Source organism: Myotis yumanensis, unplaced genomic scaffold, assembly GCF_028538775.1.
Source record: "Myotis yumanensis isolate MYYU_CA2020_CCGP unplaced genomic scaffold, mMyoYum1.0.hap1 SCAF_2, whole genome shotgun sequence".
Lineage (NCBI taxonomy): Eukaryota > Metazoa > Chordata > Mammalia > Chiroptera > Vespertilionidae > Myotis > Myotis yumanensis.
Window position 1 is genome coordinate 2,017,539 of NW_027223753.1, and position 22,861 is coordinate 2,040,399.

The following is a 22,861-nucleotide window of genomic DNA, read 5'->3' on the forward strand; positions in this document are numbered from 1 at the left end:
CGGGCAGGGAGGCGTCGGGACTCGGAGTCGGCATCCCTGCTGCCCTCCCGGGCTCCCGCGCCCTCGCCCGCGCCTCAAACCGTTGCGTTCTCGTTTCACCAGCAGGCGGACCCGCTCCCGGCCCTGGAACAGCCTGGGGTCCCAGACCCCGCAGGGGTGACACCCGCCAAAAGGCGGCGGGAAGGCGGCGGGAAGGAGGCGGGGCGGAGCACACCGGGTCCCAACTCCGATGCGGCCAGCTGGGGGGGGGGCGGAGCGCCCGGCACAACCAGGGCCCTGGCCCGGTCCCGCCGCTCCGCGCTGCTCCCGCCCGCCGGCCTCAGAAGGCGCTCCTGCCGCGGCCGCCCCCTCCCTGCGAGCCTCCATATAACCCGCCTCGACGGGGCCGCCGTGCGCCCTCCCTCCCCACCTCGAAGCGCGCCTGGTGGGCCTGGGAAGGAGCTACGCGCAAAGCGGGGGCCAGGCCGGGCGACTCGGGTACCGATGCTGGGGGCTCCGAAGGCACCAGGTAGGCAGCGCAGGGACCGGACCGGCACCCGAGGGACTTGCGCGGGGGTCGGCTCAGCTCGTCTGCGGGGTTGGAGAGCTGGGAGTTGGCGGAAAGACCCGCACAGACTGGGAGAGGGCGACATCGGGTCTTTCTCGAGGTCTGACAGGCCCCCCCCCCCCCCCCTGGACTTGGCTCAGAGACAGGGAGCCGGCCGGAGTCCAGTCCCGGAGGAGAGGCGGGTAAGGCCCCCAGTGTGGGGGCCTCTTGGGAGCAGGAGCAGCCTCGCTGGGGTTCCCGGAGGGCCTCCCCCCTACTAAGCCCTCCTCACCTTGGCCTCAAGGCCCTCCTGCTAACACCCTCCGCCCAGTTTCGAAGGAAGGCTCGGAATGTGTTCCTGGAGAGGCGTGAAGCTCCTGCCCCCCCCCCCCTTCATGCTGCACCCCTGAGCTCTGTACTGATGTGGATGGAAGCCTTAGTCCCCCACCTCCCGGAATCTGCACCCCTTCACTCTGTACTGGTGTGATGGAAGCCTTAGCCCGCCAATCCCAGGCGCTCTCCGCTACCATGACCGCTGATCTGAATCTGGGCCTTGGGTCACAAAGGAGCTAGTTGGGGGCAGGCGGGGGGGGGGGGGGGGGGGGGGGGGGGGCGGTCTCCCCATGGTTCTAAGCTGGCCTGGGGTGCGGCCTGTTGCTGAGTCTGGAGTAAGGACAGGTGGGCCTGGCAGGAGACAGACCCCTCGTCCCTGCCTCTCCCCCCTCCCTGCAGTCCGGGCCCCCCCAGCCATGGTCCTCTCAGCCTTTAAACCCAGGGGAGGAGCTACTGTTACCGTCTTGTTCAGCCTGCATTTTTGTCTGGTCCCTGAGCTGAGATGCACACGTATGACTTGTCCACATACACAGACCGGTGACAGGCAGACCATTGTCACCCAGCCAGGGGCCGGGGCAACAGTGTGGGATTATCGTCTGACCCGAGGCCGCTTGGTTCAAATGGACTGTGGTCTGTTGGTTAAACACCTTGCTGTTTGGAGACCATCGGCACAGCCGTTGGCTGGGCTGGGTTTGCTGTCATGGGCCGTGTTGAGCTTTAATGATTAGCTCGGGGGGAAATGAGTCCTGTAAGCGGAAATAAAACCCACCGCCCCTTTGGTGTTTCACCCGTCTGTTGATTGATTCCGTGAAATGTAAGAAAGCACCGCCCCGAGAACAAAGGGCAGCCTGTTTGAAATCTGCAGCACGTGAACGTACGGGGTGTGCGTGCAAGTGTAAAATAGGAGAAAAGTCGGGGAGCGGAGCTGTGCCGGAGGCCTGTGCGTTGGTCAGTGGGGCCTCCAGAGAGGTGGCTGGTAAGTAGGCCTGGCGCCCTGGCCGGGTCGCCCAGTGGGTGGAGCATCGACCTGGGTCCGCCAGGGGGGCTGTTGGGAAGGTGCCTCAGGTTAGCGTTTATTTATAGAGGATGCCCCACCCACATCCAAGAATGGATTTATAACATCGAACACATGCCAACAACTCAGCTAAAACAGACAAAAAGGAGAGACCCAGGACTGGGGAGAGAGACAAACACCCCGGAACCCGGTGGGTGGGGGTCCTGCCTGCAGTCGCGAAGCATTCACAGGGAGACGGCCACACCCAAGGGGGGCCCGGGGCCCTGGAGGGTGCGGGGGCACGTGCTCCTCTAGCCCGGAGGCAGCGTCCGCTCACCAAATCCCGAATCCCGGGGGCATTGACCACCCAGACGGTCCTGACGGGCGTGGATACACCAGGAACTTGGGTTTGCAACAAATCAGAAGCTTTCCTCAAAGCCCTTCTGCTCACCAGCCCCACACAGGGGAGGGCAAACCTTCACCTCCCACCCGGGAGCTTCTGCAGGAATGGAGCCGGTGTGTTACGATGCGTCATTTCCTGATGCCTTAGCCCGGTGGCTCTCAACCTTCTGGCCCTTTAAATACAGTTCCTCATGTTGTGGAGACCCCCAACCATAAAATTGTTTTCATTGCTACTTCATACCTGTAATGTTGCTGCTGTTATGAATCGTAATGTAAATATCTGATATGCAGGATGGTCTTAGGGTCGCGACCCACAGGTTGAGAACCACTGCTAGCCCCTGGGGGGGTGTGGGGGAAGAAACCAGACAGAGAGGGCGCCTGGTCTGCAGGATGCAAACCTTATTGCCACACCCCGTTTGATGCCCCGACCCCCCCCCCCCCCGCTACATGGGGGAATAATGACCTGCCCAGAGCCTCCGTGTCCTGCCCAGAACACACGCCTGCAGCCAGCAGCGTCCGTGCGGGTGTAACCAGAAAACACATGCCTCTTTGTGAAGTTCCCTTCTCAGGTTCCTGGGGACCCGGGGATCCTTTCCCTGCGTGTGATGAGAGGAAATGGGTTCTGGGTTACATACAGGCTTCCTGTGCGCACGGAGGTTCCAGTTCAGGACAGCCCACCCAGAGGCCAGCTCCGAGGCAGGCCCAGCAGTCAGGAGCCTTCCGCTGGCCCCTCCCTGCCCGCCCTCCGGCCAGTGTGCCTGCCCCTCCCTGTCCACTCTCCGTCCAGTGTCCCTGCCCCTCCCTGTCCACTCTCTGGCCAGTGTGCCTGCCCCTCCCTGTCCACTCTCTGGCCAGTGTCCCTGCCCCTCCCTGTCCACTCCCTGGCCAGTGTCCCTGCCCCTCCCTGCCCACTCTCTGTCCAGTGTGCCACTGCAGAGCAGACGTTCCCTGGTCAAAAAGGAATTCTTTTGCCTTGGACTGTGTGCTCAGTGGTTAGAGTGTCGGCCAGAGCACTGAAGGGTCGAGGGTTCGATTCCAGGTCCAGGGTGGGTACCTGGGTTGCAGGTTCAATCCCAGGCCCTCAGTCAGGGCATGTGGGGGAGGCAACCAATTGACGTATCTCTCTCACCCAGATGTTTCTTTCTGTCTCTCCTCCTCCCTTCCATCCTCTTTAAGATCAATAGAGAAATATCCTCGGGTGAGGATTAATAACAACAACAAAAACAGTGCTTTCTTTTCCTGGATACACTCCCCAAACAAGAGACCCAAAGAGAAAAGAAATCAGTCCAACGACTGTCCATTGAACACGTGTGTCGCCGACACCCGTCAGTGGCGGCTGGGAGCTGGCGTGTAGCTGAGCAGGTCTTCCCCCTGCAGCCCTCCCAAGGGCGCACTGAAGCAGATGCCGTGGGCGTACCCACACGTAGAGCGGGAGGCCGAGGCTCCACGGGGGACACGCGTGCCCAAGTTTGCACACTGTGCAAGGAGCACAGCCCGGACTCGGAGCTGCTGGCCCCGCCCCTGGGTGGTGTGAATACGATACGCAGCCCCCGACCCCCCAGTGCAGGGAACACCCGTGCTGGGAGCCCCTCGGAGACCATCTGAGCCAGAAGTACAGGACTCCGGGTGCTATGCACTCGAGCGGGGGAAATGCCATTGTTATTTGCATTAACTTCAAATAAATGTCAGCATTGCCTCCCATTAGGAATGCAGGCGCCGAACCACCCTCCTGCTCATCATACCTGGAGCTTTCTTTCTTTAAAAAAATAAATAAATATATTTCTATTGATGTCAGAGAGGAAGGGAGAGGGAGAGAGAGAGAAACATCAATGATGAGAGAGAATCATGGATCAGCTGCCTCCTGCACGCCCACAGTGGGGATCGAGCCAGCAGCCCGGGCACGTGCCCTGGCCGGGAATCAAATGGTGACCTCCTGGTTCAACCACTGAGCCACGCCGGCCGGGCCCCGGGCCTGCTTTCCAGTGGAATCCCCGGCAGGTGCCGCTGAAAACTCACAGCTCTGCTCATGCTGGTCACCAGCCGGATGGGGGTCTCAGAGCTGCTCCCAGCCCTCTCGGAATGAGAGACTCAGGAAGCGGCGCCCGGCCCCCTCGCAAGCCGGCCTTCTCAGTGTCATGGTGACAGGGTGTCCTGGGGCCGCCCTAACAAAGGACCCCAGAGGCAGGGGCTGCGGGGCTGTGGGGCATCGCCCGAGAGCTGACGGGAGGGAGGAGAACCCCGGGGAGAGGCCAGGCACCAGAGCTCTGCTGGCGATGGAGAGAGGGGGTGGCGAGGAGGACACGGGAGGCCGGTCTCAGGCCGTGGAGGGGACGTGCATGTGGTCAGGACAGGTCTGTGGTTGGAGACTCCGTGGGCCTGGGATGGAATCCGATTTTTCCCCAGACGGAGCCTGGGGTTGGGAGGGGTGGGGGCACTAGGGACACGCAGGGGGTGGCACTCCCGGCCCTGCCCACCCCTGCCCTCTGCCCTCCACGTTCAGGTGCAGGGCTAATGACAGGCTTTCATGGGTGCCACTTCTTCTCCTTCCTCCTCCTCCTCCTCCTCCTCCTCCTCCTTCGTTGTTTCTATTCATCCCCAGAGGATATTTCCCATTGATATTTAGAGAGAGGGAGAGAGAGAGGGGAAGACAGAGAGAAACATCGATGTGAGAGAAGCATATTGACTGGTTGCCTCCGGCAAGAGCCCTGACCAGGGCCCGGGCTGGGGAGAAGCCTGCAACCCAAGTACATGCCCTTGACCGGAATCAAACCCGGGACCCTTTGGTCCATAGGCCGACGCTCTATCTGCTGAGCCACACCGGCTAGGGCCATGGGTCCCTCTTCTGATGGACTTGGTTTAGACCTGTGTGTCTGGGAGCTCACTCCCACTCACAGGGAGACACAGGCCATGTCACTGTGCCGGAAGCACAGAGGATGTGACCAAGGGTGCAGGGTCCGGCTGGCTGCTCCTGCCCGCTGCCCCTGGGGCAGAGCACGCGGCTCCGGGGGCTCTGGCTGGTGGGCTAGGTCCGACTCCCTGGCCAAGTCCCCATCTCTTCCCCTGGGGGGGGGGGGGCACGGCTTCTCCTCCTGGGAGTAGCCCTTGGGGTCACACCTGAGAACCCCGAGGGCAGACTCACGGGGCCCAGAAAGGCTGGTCCAGCCCCCTTTCCCACCAGGCAGGGCCCAGGGCGTGGGCATCGCCAATGCCATCTCCCACCAGCCAAGGTGCCTGTGACCTGCTCCAAGGACCCATCCCTGGCGGCCCCACCCGGTGCCAGATGGTGAATCGCCCCAGAGACTGGAGCCGGAGGTGCAGGGAGGAGAGACTGGGGCGCTAATTGCTCACCTGCTGCCAGGCCCTGGGGGGCAGGTATCGGGGGAAGCCTCTGGCTAATTGAACAGTGGCTGCTCCTGGGGCGAGGGGTGCCTGGGCTGCCCCTCCCACCTCCACCCACTTCCTGGGACTTGGAGGTGACACCCGGGCTGTGTTCTCTCTTGGGCTGAAACACACGAGCAACACCTGGGGGTTGTCTGTCACAGCCTCCTGGCCTCAGGCCTCCCCTGGGCGGTGCCCACCTGGCGACAGAGGCTGCGCGGACTCACCCTCAGGCCCTGCCCTCACTACAGTGATGGGGGTGCGGGGGCGAGGCTTGAAGGGTCTCGGTGGCCACAGAGAGGGTCTCACTTCTGTAGAGGAGGCGGCAGCCCCAGCTGCCCTCGGGGCGCCAGGAGGGACCCGTGTGTCCAGGCAGGTCCATCATCCTGCTTCCTGGGCTGCCTGTCACTGTGCCCCTCGGTCGCTGACGGGGTCACCTCCAAGTTCAGCAGCTGGAAGGGGGGCCGCTGTTAGCCGGTAACTGGGAGGAGGGCCGCCCGGGTCTTTCACGAGCTGTGGCGAGTGTGTGTGGCTGTGGCTGCGACTGGATGGCGGCCGCCACTTTTCCTCTCCATCTGCTTCCCGCCTCACCTTCCCGCCTCCAGCGAGGCCTGTGGTGCGCCCCCTGTGGGTTTCCCGCGGGAGGAGGGCGTGCTCCGACCTGCCCTGGCTTCGCTTCTGACCAGGGACGCCGCCTGACTAATTACTCGCAGTAACGAGGGAGGCGACACCAGTTGGGAGCGAGACCCGAGCTCTCAGGACGACGGAGCTGCGAATGAACGAAGCAGGATGGCGCGGGAGCTAATTGGATTAACACGGAGAGAATGGATTCTGGTCCAAACAGCATCGTTCCCGGAGCGCGGCCTCATGGCCATCGCCCTGTGTGGTTTTTTTTCCATCTTCATCGGAGGCTATTTTTCCATGAATTTTCAGAGAGGGGAAGAGAGAGGGAAGACAGAGAGAAATATGGATGTGAGAGAAGCACATCGATGGGTTGCCTCCTGCACGAGCCAGACCAGGGTCCAGACGGGGAGGCGCCTGCAACCGCGGTACGTGCCCTTGACCGCAGTACATGTCCTTGACCGGAATCCAACCGGGAACCCTTTGGTCTGCAGGCCGATCTCTATCCACTGAGCCACACCTGTTAGGGCCCATGTGAGTATTGAAAGCATTAGTCCGAGAAGGAGCCAGGCTTCTCCAGGAAACGAGCAGGAAGTCGTGTATGCAAGGCGCCTTTGAACCCGAAGGCTCCGCCGGGCTGAGCAAACACTGTGTGACACGGAGTTCAGGACCGTCCGCCTGGGGTGGCCGGGAGGGAGCCTCAGACCCCCAAGTCCCCGACGGGACCCCCGCTCTGTGGTTGAAACTTCCATTGTGTTTATCTCGGACAAACCCACTCTCCTCGGACTTGACGGCAGTGGGGCTTCTGGGGGAGGGAGCCGGGGTCTGGGGCTGATGGCGGTGACACCTGCCTTGCTCTGTCTGAACCTTTTGAAATTTGTGCCGGTCAATGACTTCCCATTGACAAAAACCTACGGTGGTGGCCGCCCGGCGGGGCTCAGTGGTTGAGCGTCGACCTATGAACCAGGAGGTCAGGGTTCAATACCCAGTCAGGGCTCATGCCCAGGTTGCGGGCTCCATCCCCAGTGTGGGATGTGCAGGAGGCAGCTGATCCATGGGTCTCTCTCATCATTGATGTTTCTCTCTCTCTCTCTCTCTCTCTCCCTCTTTAAAATAAATAAAAAATATATTTTTAAAAAATCCACAGTGGTGCCCTAGCTGGTATGGCTCAGTGGTTAGAGTGTGGGCCAAAGGGTCCCAGGTTCGATTCCGGTCAAGGGCATGTACCTCGGTTGCAGGGCCCTCCTCGTCCCGGGCCCTGGTCAGGGCGCGTGCAGGAGGCAACCAATCGCTGTGTCTCTCTCACATCGATGTTTCTCTGTCTCTCCCCCGACCCTTTCCACTCTCCCTAAAAATCAATGGGGAAATACCCTCCGGTGGGGATTAACAAGCTCACACAAAAAGCCCACGGTGGGAAGAGGAGACAGGCTCAGGGAGGGCGGCCGACCGAGGAACCAGCCAGGAGCGGGTGCAAATCCACCCCCGGTCTGCCACTGTCCGTGAGCCCTGCAAAGCGTGGCTTCCCCAGCGGAGGGGAACGGGCTTCTGGGGGAGGGGACGGGGCAGTGGGGCGCCGGGCACTCGCGGTCCAGGGGTGCCACCCAAGGCCGTCGTCTGGGCTGGCGTCTTGGAGCTCGGCCTGGGGTCTCTCTTCCGGCTCAGGAGGCGTCGATAGGGCCTTTCGAACTGGAGTGCCCCGCCCCCCTCATGACCCACACCGACCATCGGCCCACCACCCCTGTCTCATGCCCGGGTGGTTGGGAATTCAGGTTTTTAAAAATTATTTTTAAAAAGTGCCTGGCCGGTTTGACTCAGCATGGGCCCTCCGACAGAAGGGTCAAGGGCACAGACCTCGGTTGCAGGCTCCACCCCTGGCCCTAGTCTGGGCCCATCTGAGAGACAACCAGTCAATGTCTCTCTCTCTCTCACATCGCTGTTCCTCTCTCTCCCTCCTTTCCACTCTCTCTGAAAACCAATGGAAAAAATACCCCCGGGGGAGGATTCACACAAAAGGAACCAGCGTAGTCCCAGAATCCTGTATTTTATAGCACCCCCGAGGGGTCTGATAGAAACACCCCATACTAAGCTCGCCCCACCCGCCACGGGTCTGCGTGAACCGGGCCACAGGACCATGAAGAGCCCAGGAAGTACCTGCTCTTGGCTTTCTGAGCCTTTCAGAAAGGAGCTGAGCTAAGGAGCTGAGCTAAGGAGCTTTCACTCAGGACTCAGCTCACAGCTCCTCCATCATCGCTCCCCATTGAGCACCTGCAGTTTACCTGCCCGTTCTGGGGGCGCGTGCTGGGGGCTCGGGGCCATCAGCCTCCCCCTTCAGTGGCCTCAGGGCCAGGCAGTGAGTGGGGGCAGGGCTCCCAGAGGGCAAGGCTCCTCCGATGGCTGGAGCAAGAGGGCACCCAGAGCACCCTTTGCTCGGGGCCGGGGTGGGGCCTTGGGAAACCCTGTTCAGAGGCAGCCCACTTGGGCTGAGGTACGCACCAGAGGCATGCTGGGAGTGGTCAATGTTAGACCAAAGGGGTGCTCAGGAGACCCAGGTCGTCTGGCAATACCGGAAGCAGCTGCGCTGTTTCATAACTGTGGGTGGTGGGGAACGTTGTCAGTGTTTCCCTGCACGTCCCGCGTGGTTCAGGGCTCAGGATCTGGAAGAGGAGCCGCACACAAATGAAAGAGAAAAGACGAGATGATTTGGGAATATTGGGGGGCCAGGCGGGTAAGCCCAACTGAGGAGGAAGGACTTCCACTGGTGCTCAGGCCGCACCAACCACTTTATAGTCAGAGGTAAACAATGCGGTGGTTACCATAGTTACAGTTCTTGTGAGTTTCACTTGTTTTGATCATAGTTACACTTCCTGTACTTCCCTCAGCCCATGAGCTGCCCAGATAAGATCTAGGGAGTGTTATAAGGTCAGGCCTAATTATGCTAAGGGGACTGTGCCCTCTAAGCTGGGACTTGTTTGTGACTTTGCCAACCGGTCAGTCTGAGGCTCAACCCTATATCGGCTCCCCACAGGGGAAAGCTACCCAGCGCCAGTGCCCTGCCTCCTCATCTGTGAAATGGGGAGAAGCGTTTCTCGAGGGGGGCATGGCCACATGATGGGTGCAGGAGGAGGAGCTGAAAATAGTGCCTGATGTTGGTGGAGAGGGGAGGGTATGAACGATGCGCTGTGTCGGTGGAGCTGTCTTTCAGGGACTCATCATGGTTATTGGGGGGCTGCTGGTAAATGCCAGGAGTGGGGAGAGCAGAGACGGGGGGTCTGTGACAGTGAGAGGTTCGATGGCTCCCCTGCCCCCGCCCCCTCCCCTGCCCTTGGCTGTGAGCCAGGAAGACCTCTGACCTCCAAGAGGCGAGCCCTGAGCCACTGGCAGGAATGGAGTCCCCCCGGAGCCCCTCAGCCTCTCAGTGCGTCTCGTCCCCAGGCCCACGGCGGCACCCCTCGGCCTGCACCCCAGCGGGAAGCAGGGCTTCTGCTGAGAGGCCCAGGGGGCCGCCAGGGACCCGCACACATGGCTCACAGGACGTGTCTTTGTCAAAGGACTCGTGGCAGCAGAACTGTGGCTCCCGGCACCCGCGTCCTGCTCTGTGACTAGCACGGGGGCCGTGGCACGAGGGACAGGCTAGGTCAGGGGTCCCGAGATGGACGATGAGCTGAGGGTGTCAGGGTGGGGCCCGGCGCCTTCATGGAGGTTCTTACGAGAGGAGGCGGGGAGTCCGGGGCAGGGGCAGAGGGTGCACTTGGAACGGGGAGGGAGGGGGAGAGGGTCCCGGGCCAGGGGTGCTCGGGTGCTGGGAAAGGCGGGGAAACGGTGCCCGGAGCCCCACGCTGCCTGGCCCACCCGGGATTCTGGTCCCGTGGGACTCACGTGGGACTCTGCCCGCAGCGAGTGAGAGGACCCAGGCGTGTTCTTTATGTCGCTGACCCCAGCCATTGTGACGGCAGCAGGAGGGGCCTGGATAAGGTGGTCACTGCCACCAGCCCCCCAGCCCTCGTCCTGCCAAGGCCTCACCTGAGCCACGCGGCACCTCCCGTCTGGAGCCAGGTGCCCGGGGAGAGCGCCCAGCCCGTCTCACCGGCGGAGGGTGTGCGAGGGAACCCGGCCACCTCCCGTCAAGTGCCCCGCCCGGAGCCGTGGCCATTGTCACTTGGTGTGGCTGCTCTTGGGCCAGAGGTCCAGCTGGGACCAGCAGTGTCTGTCAGTCCTTGGTCTTAGAGCTGATCCAGCCCCCCAGCTACCAGCTTCTGAGCTCGGGCCTTCCTCTGAGGGGGGCGGGGGGGGTGCCAGGAGGTCACCCTACAGGATGTGCCCATTCAGCTTGGGATGGGCGGTGGTCCTCCCGGGGGCTTCGCACATCTGTGTGGGGCCTGCAGCTGCCACCTGACCCTTTCGCCAGGAGCAGCCCTGACGGAGCCCCCCTCCCAGGGAACAGCACAGGCGAACCTGCCCAGGCTGCCCTGGGCGTCAGGGTGAGAGCACCGGCACCCACCAGCTTCCCGGGGGTGTGCAGGCCATGGGGTGCTGCCGTGGGATGCTGCTGTGGGGTGCAGGCTGTGGGGTGCAGGCCGTGGGGATCAGGCCATGGGATACAGGCTGTGGGGTGCAGGCTGTGGGGTGCTGCCATGGGGTTCAGGCCGTGGGGCTCAGGCCGTGGGGTGCTGCCATGAGGTACAGGCCATGGGGTGCTGCCGTGAGGTGCAGGCTGTGGGGTACAGGCCGTGGGGTGCAGGCCTTGGGGTGCCGCCATGGGGTACAGGCCATGGGGTGCAGGCCATGGGGTACAGGCCATAGGGTGCAGGCCATAGGGTGCAGGCCATAGGGTGCAGGCAATTGGGTGCAGGCTGTGGGGTGCTGCCATGAGGTACAGGCCATGGGGTGCTGCCGTGAGGTGCAGGCTGTGGGGTGAAGGCCATGGGGTGCAGACCGTGGGGTTCAGGCCATGAGGTGCAGGCCATGGGGTGCAGGCCTTGGGGTGCAGGCCATGGGGTGCAGGCCGTGGGGTGCAGGCCGTGGGGTGCAGACCGTGGGGTTCAGGCCATGAGGTGCAGGCCGTGGGGTGCAGGCCGTGGGGTGCAGGCCATGGGGTGCAGACCGTGGGTTTCAGGCCATGAGGTGCAGGCCGTGGGGTGCAGGCCATGGGGTGCAGGCTGTGGGGTTCAGGCCATGAGGTGCAGGCTGTGGGGTTCAGGCCATGAGGTGCAGGCCGTGGGGTGCAAGCCATGGGGTGCAGGCCGTGGGGTGCAGGCTATGGGGTGCAGGCCGTAGGGCCTGGGGACGAGATGCCCAGCCATGTGCATGTGGGCACATGTGTGCCGTGCAAGCCTGTGTGCACATGCTCATGTGTGCGCACGTGCATGTGCGTGTGTGCGTGTTCGTGTTGGTGGGACAAGGACAGTTACATGTCAGCAGTTTCCTGGGAGAATGGAGGGTGAGCATTGACTAGGCGAGGCTCCGTTGCCAGGAGCCCTCCTGCCGTGTGACAGGCGACACGGGACCACCTGGGGAACGTGCCTGGGCGGACGGCGTCGGAGTTGGGGGTGGAGACAGATGCATGGGACGGGGCCGTCGCACCTTCTCTCCTCCTGAGTGTTTGGAAATCTCCGGAGTGAGGAGCCGAAGAAAGCATGCAAACCCGGAGGGCGTGGGCCACGGCCCCAACGCCAGCTCCCCTGCCTCCAGCTCGGCTCCCACAGGCAGGGGCACCACGCGGAGGGCATGGCGTCCACAGCCCCGGGCACAGCCCACCGCCAGCCCCAGGCTCCAGGCCACGCTCCGCCCCGGCCTGCCCCAGACTCCAGGCCGGCCACGGCCACACGGCTCCAATGTCATCACCTAGGCTACCGGGACGCTGCCCCGCCGCGGCCTGCCCAGCCACAAGCAAGTGGCGGCGGGCCTGCCAGCACCTGCACGACCCTCTGGGCCCGGGCCCGCCAAGGTAGGCTCGGGTTCGGCCCGGCCCCCCTCTCTCAGGCACAGGCTGAGGTCTGGTCGCCACCCCCCCCCTGGGCCACCCAGAGGGCAGAGCCCTCTCCACATGGCCTGCCATCTGGTGCCCCTGACAGGGTGCCCTGGGCCAGGGGTGGCAGATGGGCAGGTGGGGGGCTGTGGCAATGAGTCCCCTCATGGGGGGGCCAGCCCCTTCTTTGTGGCACTTTGGGGAACCACCTGCCCCCATGGGGGGCTGAAGGGCATCCTGCACAGTCCTGGGCTGGGTACCAAGTGGGCGGGGGCAGAGCGGCCCGCGGGCCCACCCGGAGCTCTCGCTACTTCCTGCCCAGCAGTGACGGAACGATGCCCAGGCCGACAGGTTCAGGGGTTCGCCCGGCTGGGGCCCACTCCTGCCAGTGCCGCCCTGCTTATGTGCAGGACTCCCATGGCGTGGGGCATGTGCTGTGAGGGAGGCAGGGGTGCATGTGTGCGTGCGTGTGTGTGCGTGTGTGTGTCTGTGCGCATGGATGGTGAGAAGGATGGAGGGGAAACCGCGTGTCTGGCCTGCGGCCCTGCCGATGCCGCTGGAGGAACGGAGGGTGAGCAATTGACCGAGAAATGACTGATCTCAGATATGCAAATGGCCCGGCCGCCACAGGGCAGCCACGCTTGGCGCTGCTGATGTGCCCAGGAATCCCGCCAGGTGCTTCGGCCTAGAGCAGCGGTTCTCAACCTGTGGGTGGCGACCCCTTTGGCGGTCGAATGACCCTTTCACAGGGGTCGCCTAAGACCATCCTGCATATCAAATATTTACATGACGATTCTTAACAGTAGCAACATTACAGTGATGAAGTAGCAACGAAACTAATTGTATGGTTCAGTCACAATATGAGGAACTGTATTTAAAGGGCCAGAAGGTTGAGAACCACTGGCCTAGTCCAGTGGTCGGCAAACTCATTAGTCAACAGAGCCAAATATCAACAGTACTTCTTCAAAATAGACTCGCCCATAGGACGGGCCATGTGAGGCTGAGACGGCCCCGGGGAGGCTGGGACGGCCTTGGTGGGGTTGAAACGGCCCCTGTGAGGTTGAAACGGCCCCTGTGAGGCTGAAATGGCCTCCATGAGGCTGGGACGGCCCCTGGGAAGCTGAGAAAAATACCACATGATCTCACTCATTTATGGATAATAAGGACGATTATAGACTGATGAACAAAAATGGATACAGAGGCAGAGCAGCATTGAGCAGAATGTCAAACTACAGTGGGAACCCTGGGGAGGGTTCGGGGGAGTAGGAGATCAACCGAAGGACTTGTGTGCATGCATATGAGAATAACCAATGGACACAAGACACTGGGGGGGTGGGGGAGGCCGGGGAATGTCAAGGGGGGGGCAGGGGAAGGAGACATGTGTAACACTCTTTGTAATACTTTAAGAAATAAAAATAAAAAATAGACCAGCCCAGCCCGAAAACCGACTTCTGCACATGGGCCACGAAGTTTCAATCACACTGTATGCGCACGCCCACACATGGTATTTTGTGGAAGAGCCACACTCAAGGGGCCAAAGAACCGCATGTGGCTCGCGAGCCGCAGTTTGCCCACCCCAGTCCTAGAGCAGCGCTGCGGTCGGTGCGCCTTCCCCCTTCCACACAGGAGAGTCAGGGCCCCGACACACACACAGCGGCTGGGGGGCGGCCGGTGCCCCAGCCCGGGGCTGGTTGGAGGCCTTAACCAACGCGCATCAACTTGGAAGGGGTCCTGGGACGGATACATGTCCTCATCCCTCTGCCCCCCACATCCCAGCACCACCCTCTGGGCCCATGTTCCCTCTGTCACCCGCACCCGCCAAGGCCGCCTCCTCGGCTCACAGGCCCACGATGTGGCCATGGGGTGACCTCCGTGAAAACCCCTCTGTGTCTCTCTGGGAGCCAAGCCCCCAGCGGGCTCCGCGTGGCCCACGATTCAGAGCCCGACCTTAGCTGAGACTTTGGTGGGTCTGGGCCCCGCCCCGCACGCTTCCTGCCGCCCCTCAGCTGCCGGCTGTCCGAGCTTCTATGAGAACAGCAGGCGATGGGGCCACGCTGTGCCTTCCTGGCTGACGTGGAGGGTTGGTATCAATAAATGAGCCCGGCCAGTGGGGCTCAGTGTTTGAGCGTCGACCTATGAACCTGGAGGTCATGGTTTGATTCCCACAGGCCTGGGTTGTGGGCTCGATCCCCAGTGTGGGGCGTGCAGGAGGCAGCCGATCCATGATTCTCTCTCATCATTGATGTTTCTCTCTCTCTCTCTCTCCCTTCCTCTCTGAAATCAATAAAAATATTTTTAAAATAAATAAATTCACAGGGCTCTCGGCTGGGGCTGGCACAGAGGGGGTGCAGGAGATTCTGGGGGCGTTATCAGGAAGGCCATCCCAGGGCTGGGGCAGAGGCAGGGGCGGGTCCCCTCGGCAGCAGGGCCCAGGGAGAGGGTGTGGGCGGGCCGCGCTCCGAATCCCTGATGGATGCTCTTAGAGTGAGTGAGGGTCATGGATGGCAGCTGGGAGCAAGTCATGCCAGATGCCGGCTGACTTCAGGGCGAGAAAGAAAGGTGACTCAGGAGCGGGCCTGAGCATGGGGTCAGTCTGGGCCCCATGGCCTGGGGGGCGAGCTGCATGGGGACCCGTGGGGGCTCAGGGGCTCAGTGAGTCCCGGGCTCCAAGGCGAGGAGCCCAGAGCGTGGAGGTGAGGGGCCTGTGCAGGGGGGACACCTGTGAGTGGGGTGCTCCTCTCCAGGGATGTGAGGTGTCCCAAGGAGCGTGGCCAGGTGGGAGCCGTGGTTGGGGCCGGCCACACGGAGCACGGGGGAGGAAGCACGCACGCTCACTGGGCAAGAGAAGGCCAGAGCAGAGCCGGCCCCTCCCATGGTGGACGCCGGCGGGTAGAAGGGTGCCTGACCCCTGGGCAGACAGAGGGCCGGGTGGTGCATCGAGGAGGCAGACGGGGAGGGCAAGGTGCCCAGCAGCCAGGTGGGTGAGCAGGTGGTGTCTGGTCAGGGTGGCTCCTCCAGCAAAGGCAACAGTTTGTTCCACGGGGCCTGTGCCTGTCACCCACACACACGGGCACCGCCCGGCCTCCTGCTGTGTCAGCCCCTCGGGCCCTGGGGATGCGGGTGACCGAGCCCGCAGGGAACTGGCTCCCGGTGGAGGGAGAGGGCAGGAAGCAGGGTCTGTCTGGGGCGGAAGGGGCTCCCTGAGGGTTTGTCCTGCCACGTGTGCTGGTCCCACGCAGGTGCCTGTGCTGGGGCAGCGCCCTGCAAAGGAGTGGAGACGGTGTGGGTGCAGCGGGTGTCGGCGATGGGGGACCCTGGGGGCGTCATGGGCAGGAAATGCAATGCTGGCTTCGGTCAGAGGCACAGGCCCCAGGGTGAGGCGGATCTGCCAAGTCTGCCGTGGGGACATCAGGGGAGGCAGGAGCAGGGACACCCGCTCAGAGGCTGTGGCAGACAATGGAGCAGAGAGGGGCTGGGATGGGGTGGCCTGTGGGTGGGAGCCGGGGCTCGGGAGCTCTGTGGGGAGCGGGGGGGGAGGAGGGTGAGGAGGTGGGGAGCCTAGGGTGTACCGAGCTGCTGTCCACTCCTCTGCCCCCCCAGGCCACCCTAGGCCTCACCCGGAATGTGCAGGTGGAAGCTCAAACACCACTCTGACCACAGCTTCTCTCCCTCCCACACCCCCCGCCTCAGGGCACCCAGCTCTGTAGCTGCCCCTCGGCCCGCTCCCCCTGCCTCCAAACGGGTCTGACCTCCCTCCCCGACACCCCCCTCCTGCTTCCTTCCCCCCAGGTCCCTCCCTGACCCCCCTCCTGCTGCCCTTCCCCTGGGTCTCCGGCCTGCGCAGCAGTGGCTGGTGCAGTTTGGCTCAGGGCCCTGGGCAGCCCCTCACGAGGCCTAGGACCCCCCCGCATCATGTCCAGCCCCACCGCCTCCTTAGAAAGCGATCTCCCCAGGTGCCTCCTGCCTCAGCCCCTGCCCCGTGCCCACCCACCTTCGGGGACGGCGCCCTGGGGCCCTGGGTGCTGGGTTCTGGTTCACTGGGCGGAACCTCTGATCCTCCGTGGGGCCCGGCCAGCCAAGCACCTCCGGAGCAGGGCCCTCGGCGCCCCCAGAGTTCCCAGGGGTTTCCTCCGGTTTTTTTCTAGACGGGCATGGAGGTCACGTGGCGGCTAGAAACGTTTTTGGCAACTGGGGAGTTCGTGCGCCCGGAAAACGGCAGCGCCTTCCGGTGCAGCAGTCATTTTCCACTTGCAGCCGAGTCCACTGAGAGACCAGTCCCTTGAGGCACGGCGGTCGGGGGTTTGGGGGTAAGAGATGGGGTCGGGGTGCGAGTCGGGGTCGGGGTGAGAGTCGGGGTCGGGGTGGAGGCTGGCAGAAGGAGTTGCAATGAGGCTGGGACCCTGGGGCCACTCCTATCTGCCCCCCGGTGGGCCCTGGCCCAGGAGGGAGAGGCAGCTGGGCTGGGCACCTGCGGCGGGGTCAGTGGTAACAGTGGACCCTGCTCGGGCAGGAGGCTGCACTGGTCTCTCGTCGCCTGGGCTGGTCTCCTCTGGAGCCGGGCGCGGGGGAGCAGGGCACTCTCTCAGGTGCCAGAGGCCACAGCCACGTTCAAACCCGGCCCCTCAGGGCCTGGGGTCCGGCCGGTCCTGGGTAGCCCTGGCCCCGGGCCCCGCTTACCCACTCCCACCCCCGCCTGCGGGACAGAGGCCTGCCCCGCACATGGCCGGGTGCAGGCAGGAGGGGCGGGCTAAGGCGGGTACTGCCCCGGCTTCCTGCCCGAGGAGGCGGGCCTCCTGGCCTTTTCAATCGGGGACCCAGGCCCAGCCCTGCCTGGGGCTAGAGCCACCGGTTCTAGGGCAGCTGGGGCAGCCGAGGCCTCTCAGCAATTGGGGGAGATGGCCGCTGCACCGGGGCCACCCCACCTGGCCACCCAACTAGGGGCTTCTGGGTGCTGGGACATCCTGCAGGCCCCTGGAGGCAGGGCCATGCGGGTGGGAAGGGGCTGAGGAGGGCGCCGGTCTCCCCGCGATGGCTTCCCTCCCCCTCAGCTTCCAGGCCGCCTGGGCGACTGAGCTCAAAGTAAAACAAAGGACCCGCAGCTGCCGGTTTGGGGGTTTGGGGCCGGGGTGGAGATTTTTGGGGTCTTTTCTCTGATGAACTGAACCGAGCTGCCCTCCCTGAAAGCTGGGGTCCTAGGGGAGTGTGGGCAGCCGGAGCCCCTGCCACTGAGGGCAGAGGCCGATCGGGCAGAGCAGGTGCCAGGCCATCCGCTTGGCTGGGTGTCTCCTTGGGGCCCTGGGCAGGGACAGGCAGAGGGGGCCGGGAAGCAGGAAGCCATGGGGTCCTTCCCGCCCCCTGGGACACAGCGGAAGGTGGTGGTGATGGAGCAGGCCTGACTCAGTCACGGGGGAGAGTGGCTTCCTCCAGGAGGCCTGCAAGACGGGGTGGGGAGGATGTGGTCTCCCCTCAGAGCGCATGTGTCAGGAGGAAGCGCTGAGCCACCCAACTAGGGGCTTCTGGGTGCTGGGACATCCTGCAGGCCCCTGGAGGCAGGGCCATGCGGGTGGGAAGGGGCTGAGGAGGGCGCCGGTCTCCCCGAGATGGCTTCCCTCCCCCTCAGCTTCCAGGCCGCCTGGGCTACTGAGCTCAAAGTAAAACAAAGGACCCGCAGCGGCCGGTTTGGGGGTTTGGGGCCGGGGTGGAGATTTTTGGGGTCTTTTCTCTGATGAACTGAACCGAGCTGCCCTCCCTGAAAGCTGGGGGTGTCTGCGGAGGGTGTCTGGCTCCTCTCACTGAGCAGTACCGACCGGACCGTATGGCGGGTGTGAGTGTTTCGTCCCCCTTTGTGGCCGAGCAATCGTCCGCAGTGTGGACCCGCCGCAACCTGGTGACCCACCCGTCGGCTGGTGCACGCTTGGGCTGTTCCGGATTATTCTGAACAGTGGGACCAGGATGGGAGGTGGGATGCAGGGTCCATGCGCTGTGTGACATTCCCTAAGTTGTTTTCCATCTCTGGACTTAGAGGGTCCATTGGCAAGATGCAGGGGCTAAACCAGAGGGTCCGGGCCAGTCAGGTCTCCTGAGGGCACACCCTGCCCACACCCGGAGGCTGTGCTAATTCCTGTGCACCCCAAAAGGGCTGGCCTGGGGAATGGGCGCTCCTGCCCAGCCTCCCAAGCCCCCCCAATCCGGATCACCCGGTGGCCTGCTCCCTGACCTCCCCCACCCCACCCCCGCTCAGCCCCCCTGGATCCAGGTCAGCTCAGTCCAGCAGGAGGTGTGCCAGTGATGCCAGCTCCTTGTCAAAACCCTGTGGGTGGTCAGCTGAGGGGCTGTTGGCTTGGGGGGTGGACACGGCTGAGTTAATCTCCAACCCTGAGAAACCCGGTGGCTGTTCCTGGGCTCCAGCTCCAGCTGTGCTGTGTGACCCCCGCAGGCCACGCACCCTCTCTGAGCCTGCAGGAGAGTGAGCTTGTGGCCGGCACTTTCTGAGCTGCGTGTCCCAGGCCGGCCGTCCTCACCGAGCCCCATCTTAGTCCCCGGGCCTCCCTGCCCCGTGCCCTGCCTGGTCCCGGGGTGAGCTCAGGGCTGTGCCCCTGCTCCTGGGACTCGCTGCCCAGGGCGAGCCACAGCCTCCACCAGCGCCTGCCTGCGTGGGGACACAGTGACAGGGTTCGGGGCTCTGTTCCTCTCCCGGTGGCTCCGGGCAGGTCCGGGCCTGCCCGCTCAGGCACTGCCAGGCTGTGGGACCTGGAGATGCCACCTCAGGCTGCGGAAGTGGTTCCTGCCCCTCCCCTACCCGGGGCCAGAGGCCCCAGCAGAGCCCACCTGGCCCCGGCCACCCCGTCCTGAGCATGGAGGCTCTTGGAGGGGCACCGGTCAGGACCCAGGCCCCCACCCCAGCCCCTGAGCACCTCCCGTGACGGGGAACCCCGTGTGCGTCCCGCTCTGGCAGACGTGGCCCAGCGGGGTTTCTGTGGGTCCCACACTGGGGGCCGCCTCTGGGTGAAAGGCGTCTGCAGGGCGGCCTAGCTGCTCTGGGTCCTGCACGCGTTCCTCGAGGGGCGGCCCCACATCCCGGGGCTCCGGGAGCCCCCAGCCCGGCTCTAGACCCCAGGCTCAACCTGGAGGCAAGTTCATAGTCATCCGGAGCAGGGTCTCCCTCGGGCCCGCGGAGACAGGCGCGTGAGGCCCAAACCCCGCTCCCGAAGGGGCCGCTGCCATCACCCCCCGCGCAGGTGGGGGCTCTGAAAAGGCCTCGGTCCGGGGCCTCCCCCAGCCGGGGGTGAAACGGGGCCTGCAGGTCTGCCAGGCAGGGCTCCTGCCCACTCTCGGGAATGGGGGAGGGGAGCACGCAGGGGCCTCTCCCCCTCACTGCCACCCTTCCTGCTGCAGAGGGAAGATGTCCGGGCCCGCCGCTCCCGACGAGGGACCCATCTTCGAGAACCTGTGGAACTCGTTGTGAGTATTTCCTCCCCCCCGCCCCCCCCCTCCCCCGGCTGGCGGGCTGGGGTGCTGCCGGCCTGCTCCTGGGGACCCAGCTCTGAAGTCCGAGCGCTTCCTTCTGATCAGCCTGAAGGGGCGGGGGGGCAGGGGAGGCCCAGGGGATAGAGCCCACTGTGACCCTCCCTCCTCCCTCCCTCCTCGGTGCTCACACCGACCCTGGAAGGGCAGCACGGGAGAGGAGGAGGCAGGAGGGGGAGGGGAGGCTGCGGGCATGAGTCCCTGGGACTCACAGGGGTGGGGGAGGGGGGGGAGCAGGAGAATTAGGTTCCCCACCCCCCCAAGCCTGGGCTGGTCCCAAGCTGGGCCTGGGCAGTCGGGCTGACAGCGCTGCTTCCTGTCCCCAGGCCCCACAGCACCTACTTTGACCTGCCCCAGGCGAGCCAGGGCAGCAGCGAGGGGGTCAGACCCGACAGCACCTACTTTGACCTGCCCCAGCCAAGCCAGGGCAGCGGCGAGGGGGCGTGTGGTGCAGAGGCCGGCATGGACTTCCACCTGCCGGGCATGACCGCCTCGTCCGTCATGGTGAGTGGGGTTGCCGTCAGCAGAGGACTTGGGGCGGGGGTGGGGGGTGGGCAGTGAGTGTGGACTGTCCTGTTCTGGGAGCCTGCGGACACAGGAAACAGGCTCTCTGCGTGCTCTGTGGGGTTGTCAGGGCATTTCAGGGGCAAAACAGAAAATGTATCAGCTCACATAACCCTCAGGTAGAGATGCCAGGGACAGGTGTGAGCTCAGGTATGGCTGGACCAGGTGCAGGTATGGACTTGGGTATGGCTGGATCAGGGGCAGGCGTGGGCTCAGCTATGGCTGGATCAGGGGCAGGCGTGGGCTCAGCTATGGCTGGATCAGGGGCAGGCGTGGGCTCAGCTATGGCTGGATCAGGGGCAGGTGTGGGCTCAGGTATGGCTGGATCAGGGGCAGGTGTGGGCTCAGGTATGGCTGGATCCAGGTGTTTAAACAGGTGCCTCTCTTGCCCTGCTTTCCCGACGGTGGCTTTGCTCTCAGGCAGCCTCCTCTCATGGGGGAAGTACGGGCTCTACCAGCATCCCCCTCTCCACAGGGAGGTCCCCTCTGGGCCCTGAGTCCCGCAGGCCTGCCTCTCATTGGTCTGCACGTGGTCATGTGCCCACCCCCCGAGCCACCCCTCTGCCTCTGCTCTGCCTGGGCCCCTGGAACCCCCTCGGGGTCGGATGGAATGAGGTGACGTGGGCTCCTCCCACACAGGACTGAGTTGTGGGGGAGGTTGAGGGAGGGGCGTGGCTGGGGGCTGCAGGGGGCCATTGGGCCCCACACCCGGCTGGCTGCAGGGACTGAGGTCCTGCCAGCTGGGCATTGCTGTTGGCCAGGAAGGCAGAGCTGTAGCAGCAGGTGGTGGCTGTGTCTCCAGCCACCCGTTGCCAGGTGGATGGCAGGGCAGATGACCCCTGGCCCGGGGAGGCCCCACGGGTACCTGCTGTCCTGAGTGTCCCCCTAGGCTGCTTCCTTGGGAAAGCACTGGATCCTGGTCAGCTCCGTCCTGCCCACAGGCCTGCTGCCCGGGGCTCCCTCGGGGTGGGGGCCCTGTCGAGGGCACTTTGCTAGGTGCGTGAGGGAAGCCCCCACGCCCGGGGCCGCAGCTGTCCTGGCTGCTGGCCTCCCCACGGCCAGTCCGAGCGTCTGTCTCGGACCCAGGGCCAGGGCCTAGGAGAGAGGCAGCGCTGGGAAGTCTGGAGGCCGGGAGGGAACTGGGCCTGGCCCCCTCCCTACAGCCGCCTCTTCCAGAAGCGGGGACCCCTCCCCCTGGCAACACACCCGCCTGTGGCACCTGGGGCATTGGGTGAAGGAGCCAGGGTGCAGTGGGGGGGGGGGGGGGGGTCAGGGTCCCCGTGTCCTCTGTGGGCCTCGCTGCGGGGCTGGCATGGACCCGCTGGCCCCCAGGACCTCGCAGATGGCAGCTGCTGGGGTGGGCAGGCCAGGGGGTGGGGCCGAGGCAGACGCTGCGCACAGAAGCCTGGTGGGGCCTAGAGCAGGATGAGAGGGGGACGTGGCGTCCCCCGCTCTGGGGTCTGTCTCTGTGCTGCCAGCTGCTCCCCAGGGCAGAGGGTCCCCCCTCCCTCCTGTGTTGGGACCCACCCGGGCTCCTTGGTAGGGTTGCCGTGGCTGCAGCGAGGCCCGCAGGCATTGCTGATTCAGGAGCCAGTGTTGCTGCGGGCCGCCCGGCCCTCCGGTCTCGTGATGATGTGGTGACCGCCGGCAGGGAGCTGGGAAGAATTCGGTTTATTTCTCACGGGTCCTGGAGGGCACGCGGCTCGCCTGGGGGAGGGGAGAGTCAGGGGGAGAGGGGGGAGCCAGTGGGAGAGGGGGTATGGCCTCAGGTTCAGGGGTTCACTCTATTGGTTTTATTTGAAAGGCAGGAGGGAAAAGCAGGGTCACCCAGGGGGCAGCCCTCTAGGGGGCCAGGGCTGTGGGGGGAGCCCCGTGGGGCGGCCCGCCCGGCTGCGGTGCAGCTGGTCCGTGTCTACTGGGGACGGGGGTCTAAATGGGCGCTCGGCGGGTCACAGGCTTGACGTCAGGCACTTACATGACAATCAAAGGGCGAACGGTCAACGCTCACCACACTCGACGTGGCCCCTCTGTGGGGGGACGGGAGCTGCCCGGGCCCCAGGGAGCAGGGCCGGAGGGCAGCCTCCTAGGAAGTCCGTCTCCGGAATTGTGGGAGCCGCCCCACCGCCGCCGCTCACCCCTGAGGGCAGAGGCGGGAGACACCGCCCGCCCGGAGCCAGGAGGGTCCACGATGGGAGGCGGAGGGACCACTCCAGGTTCCAGCGGCGCCCCCACTGCTGAGCGTGTCCGGCCTGGGGCGGGAGGACACGGGGAGGACACGGGGAGGACACGCCTGTCCCCCGCCTGGAGCGAAGAGGGTGGGCTTCCCACCCCAGGGAACCGCTGGGCCAGTCCGCGGGGGGAGCAACACCCCCACTTAGTAAAAGTCGGACAGGGAACACCCGGAACCCGCTGGCCACCCCCTGCGCCTGCCCGGCCCCCTCGTGGGACCTCGGTGAGCTTGGCACCCCTCGCCCTCAGCCCTCACCCTCGCCCTCACCCTCACCCCTCACCTGCCCCCACAGCCCAGGTGCCACGTCAGAGGCTCTGCAGCGTG

At 64.4% G+C, this 22,861-nt stretch overlaps 1 protein-coding gene across 2 annotated transcripts in view; it reads left to right on the forward strand.

Moving 5' to 3' along the window:
• Positions 1-12,129: 12,129 nt before the first annotated feature.
• The window catches only part of TP73 (tumor protein p73), a 42,232-nt gene continuing 31,500 nt past the window's right edge, over positions 12,130-22,861 (forward strand). For both annotated transcript variants that reach the window (XM_070403937.1, XM_070403938.1), the window contains exons 1-3: positions 12,130-12,198; positions 19,615-19,680; positions 20,070-20,247. In XM_070403937.1, coding sequence (XP_070260038.1) covers positions 19,622-19,680; positions 20,070-20,247 — 237 coding nt within the window. In that variant the 5' untranslated portion in view covers positions 12,130-12,198; positions 19,615-19,621. The remainder of the gene's footprint in view (positions 12,199-19,614; positions 19,681-20,069; positions 20,248-22,861) is intronic.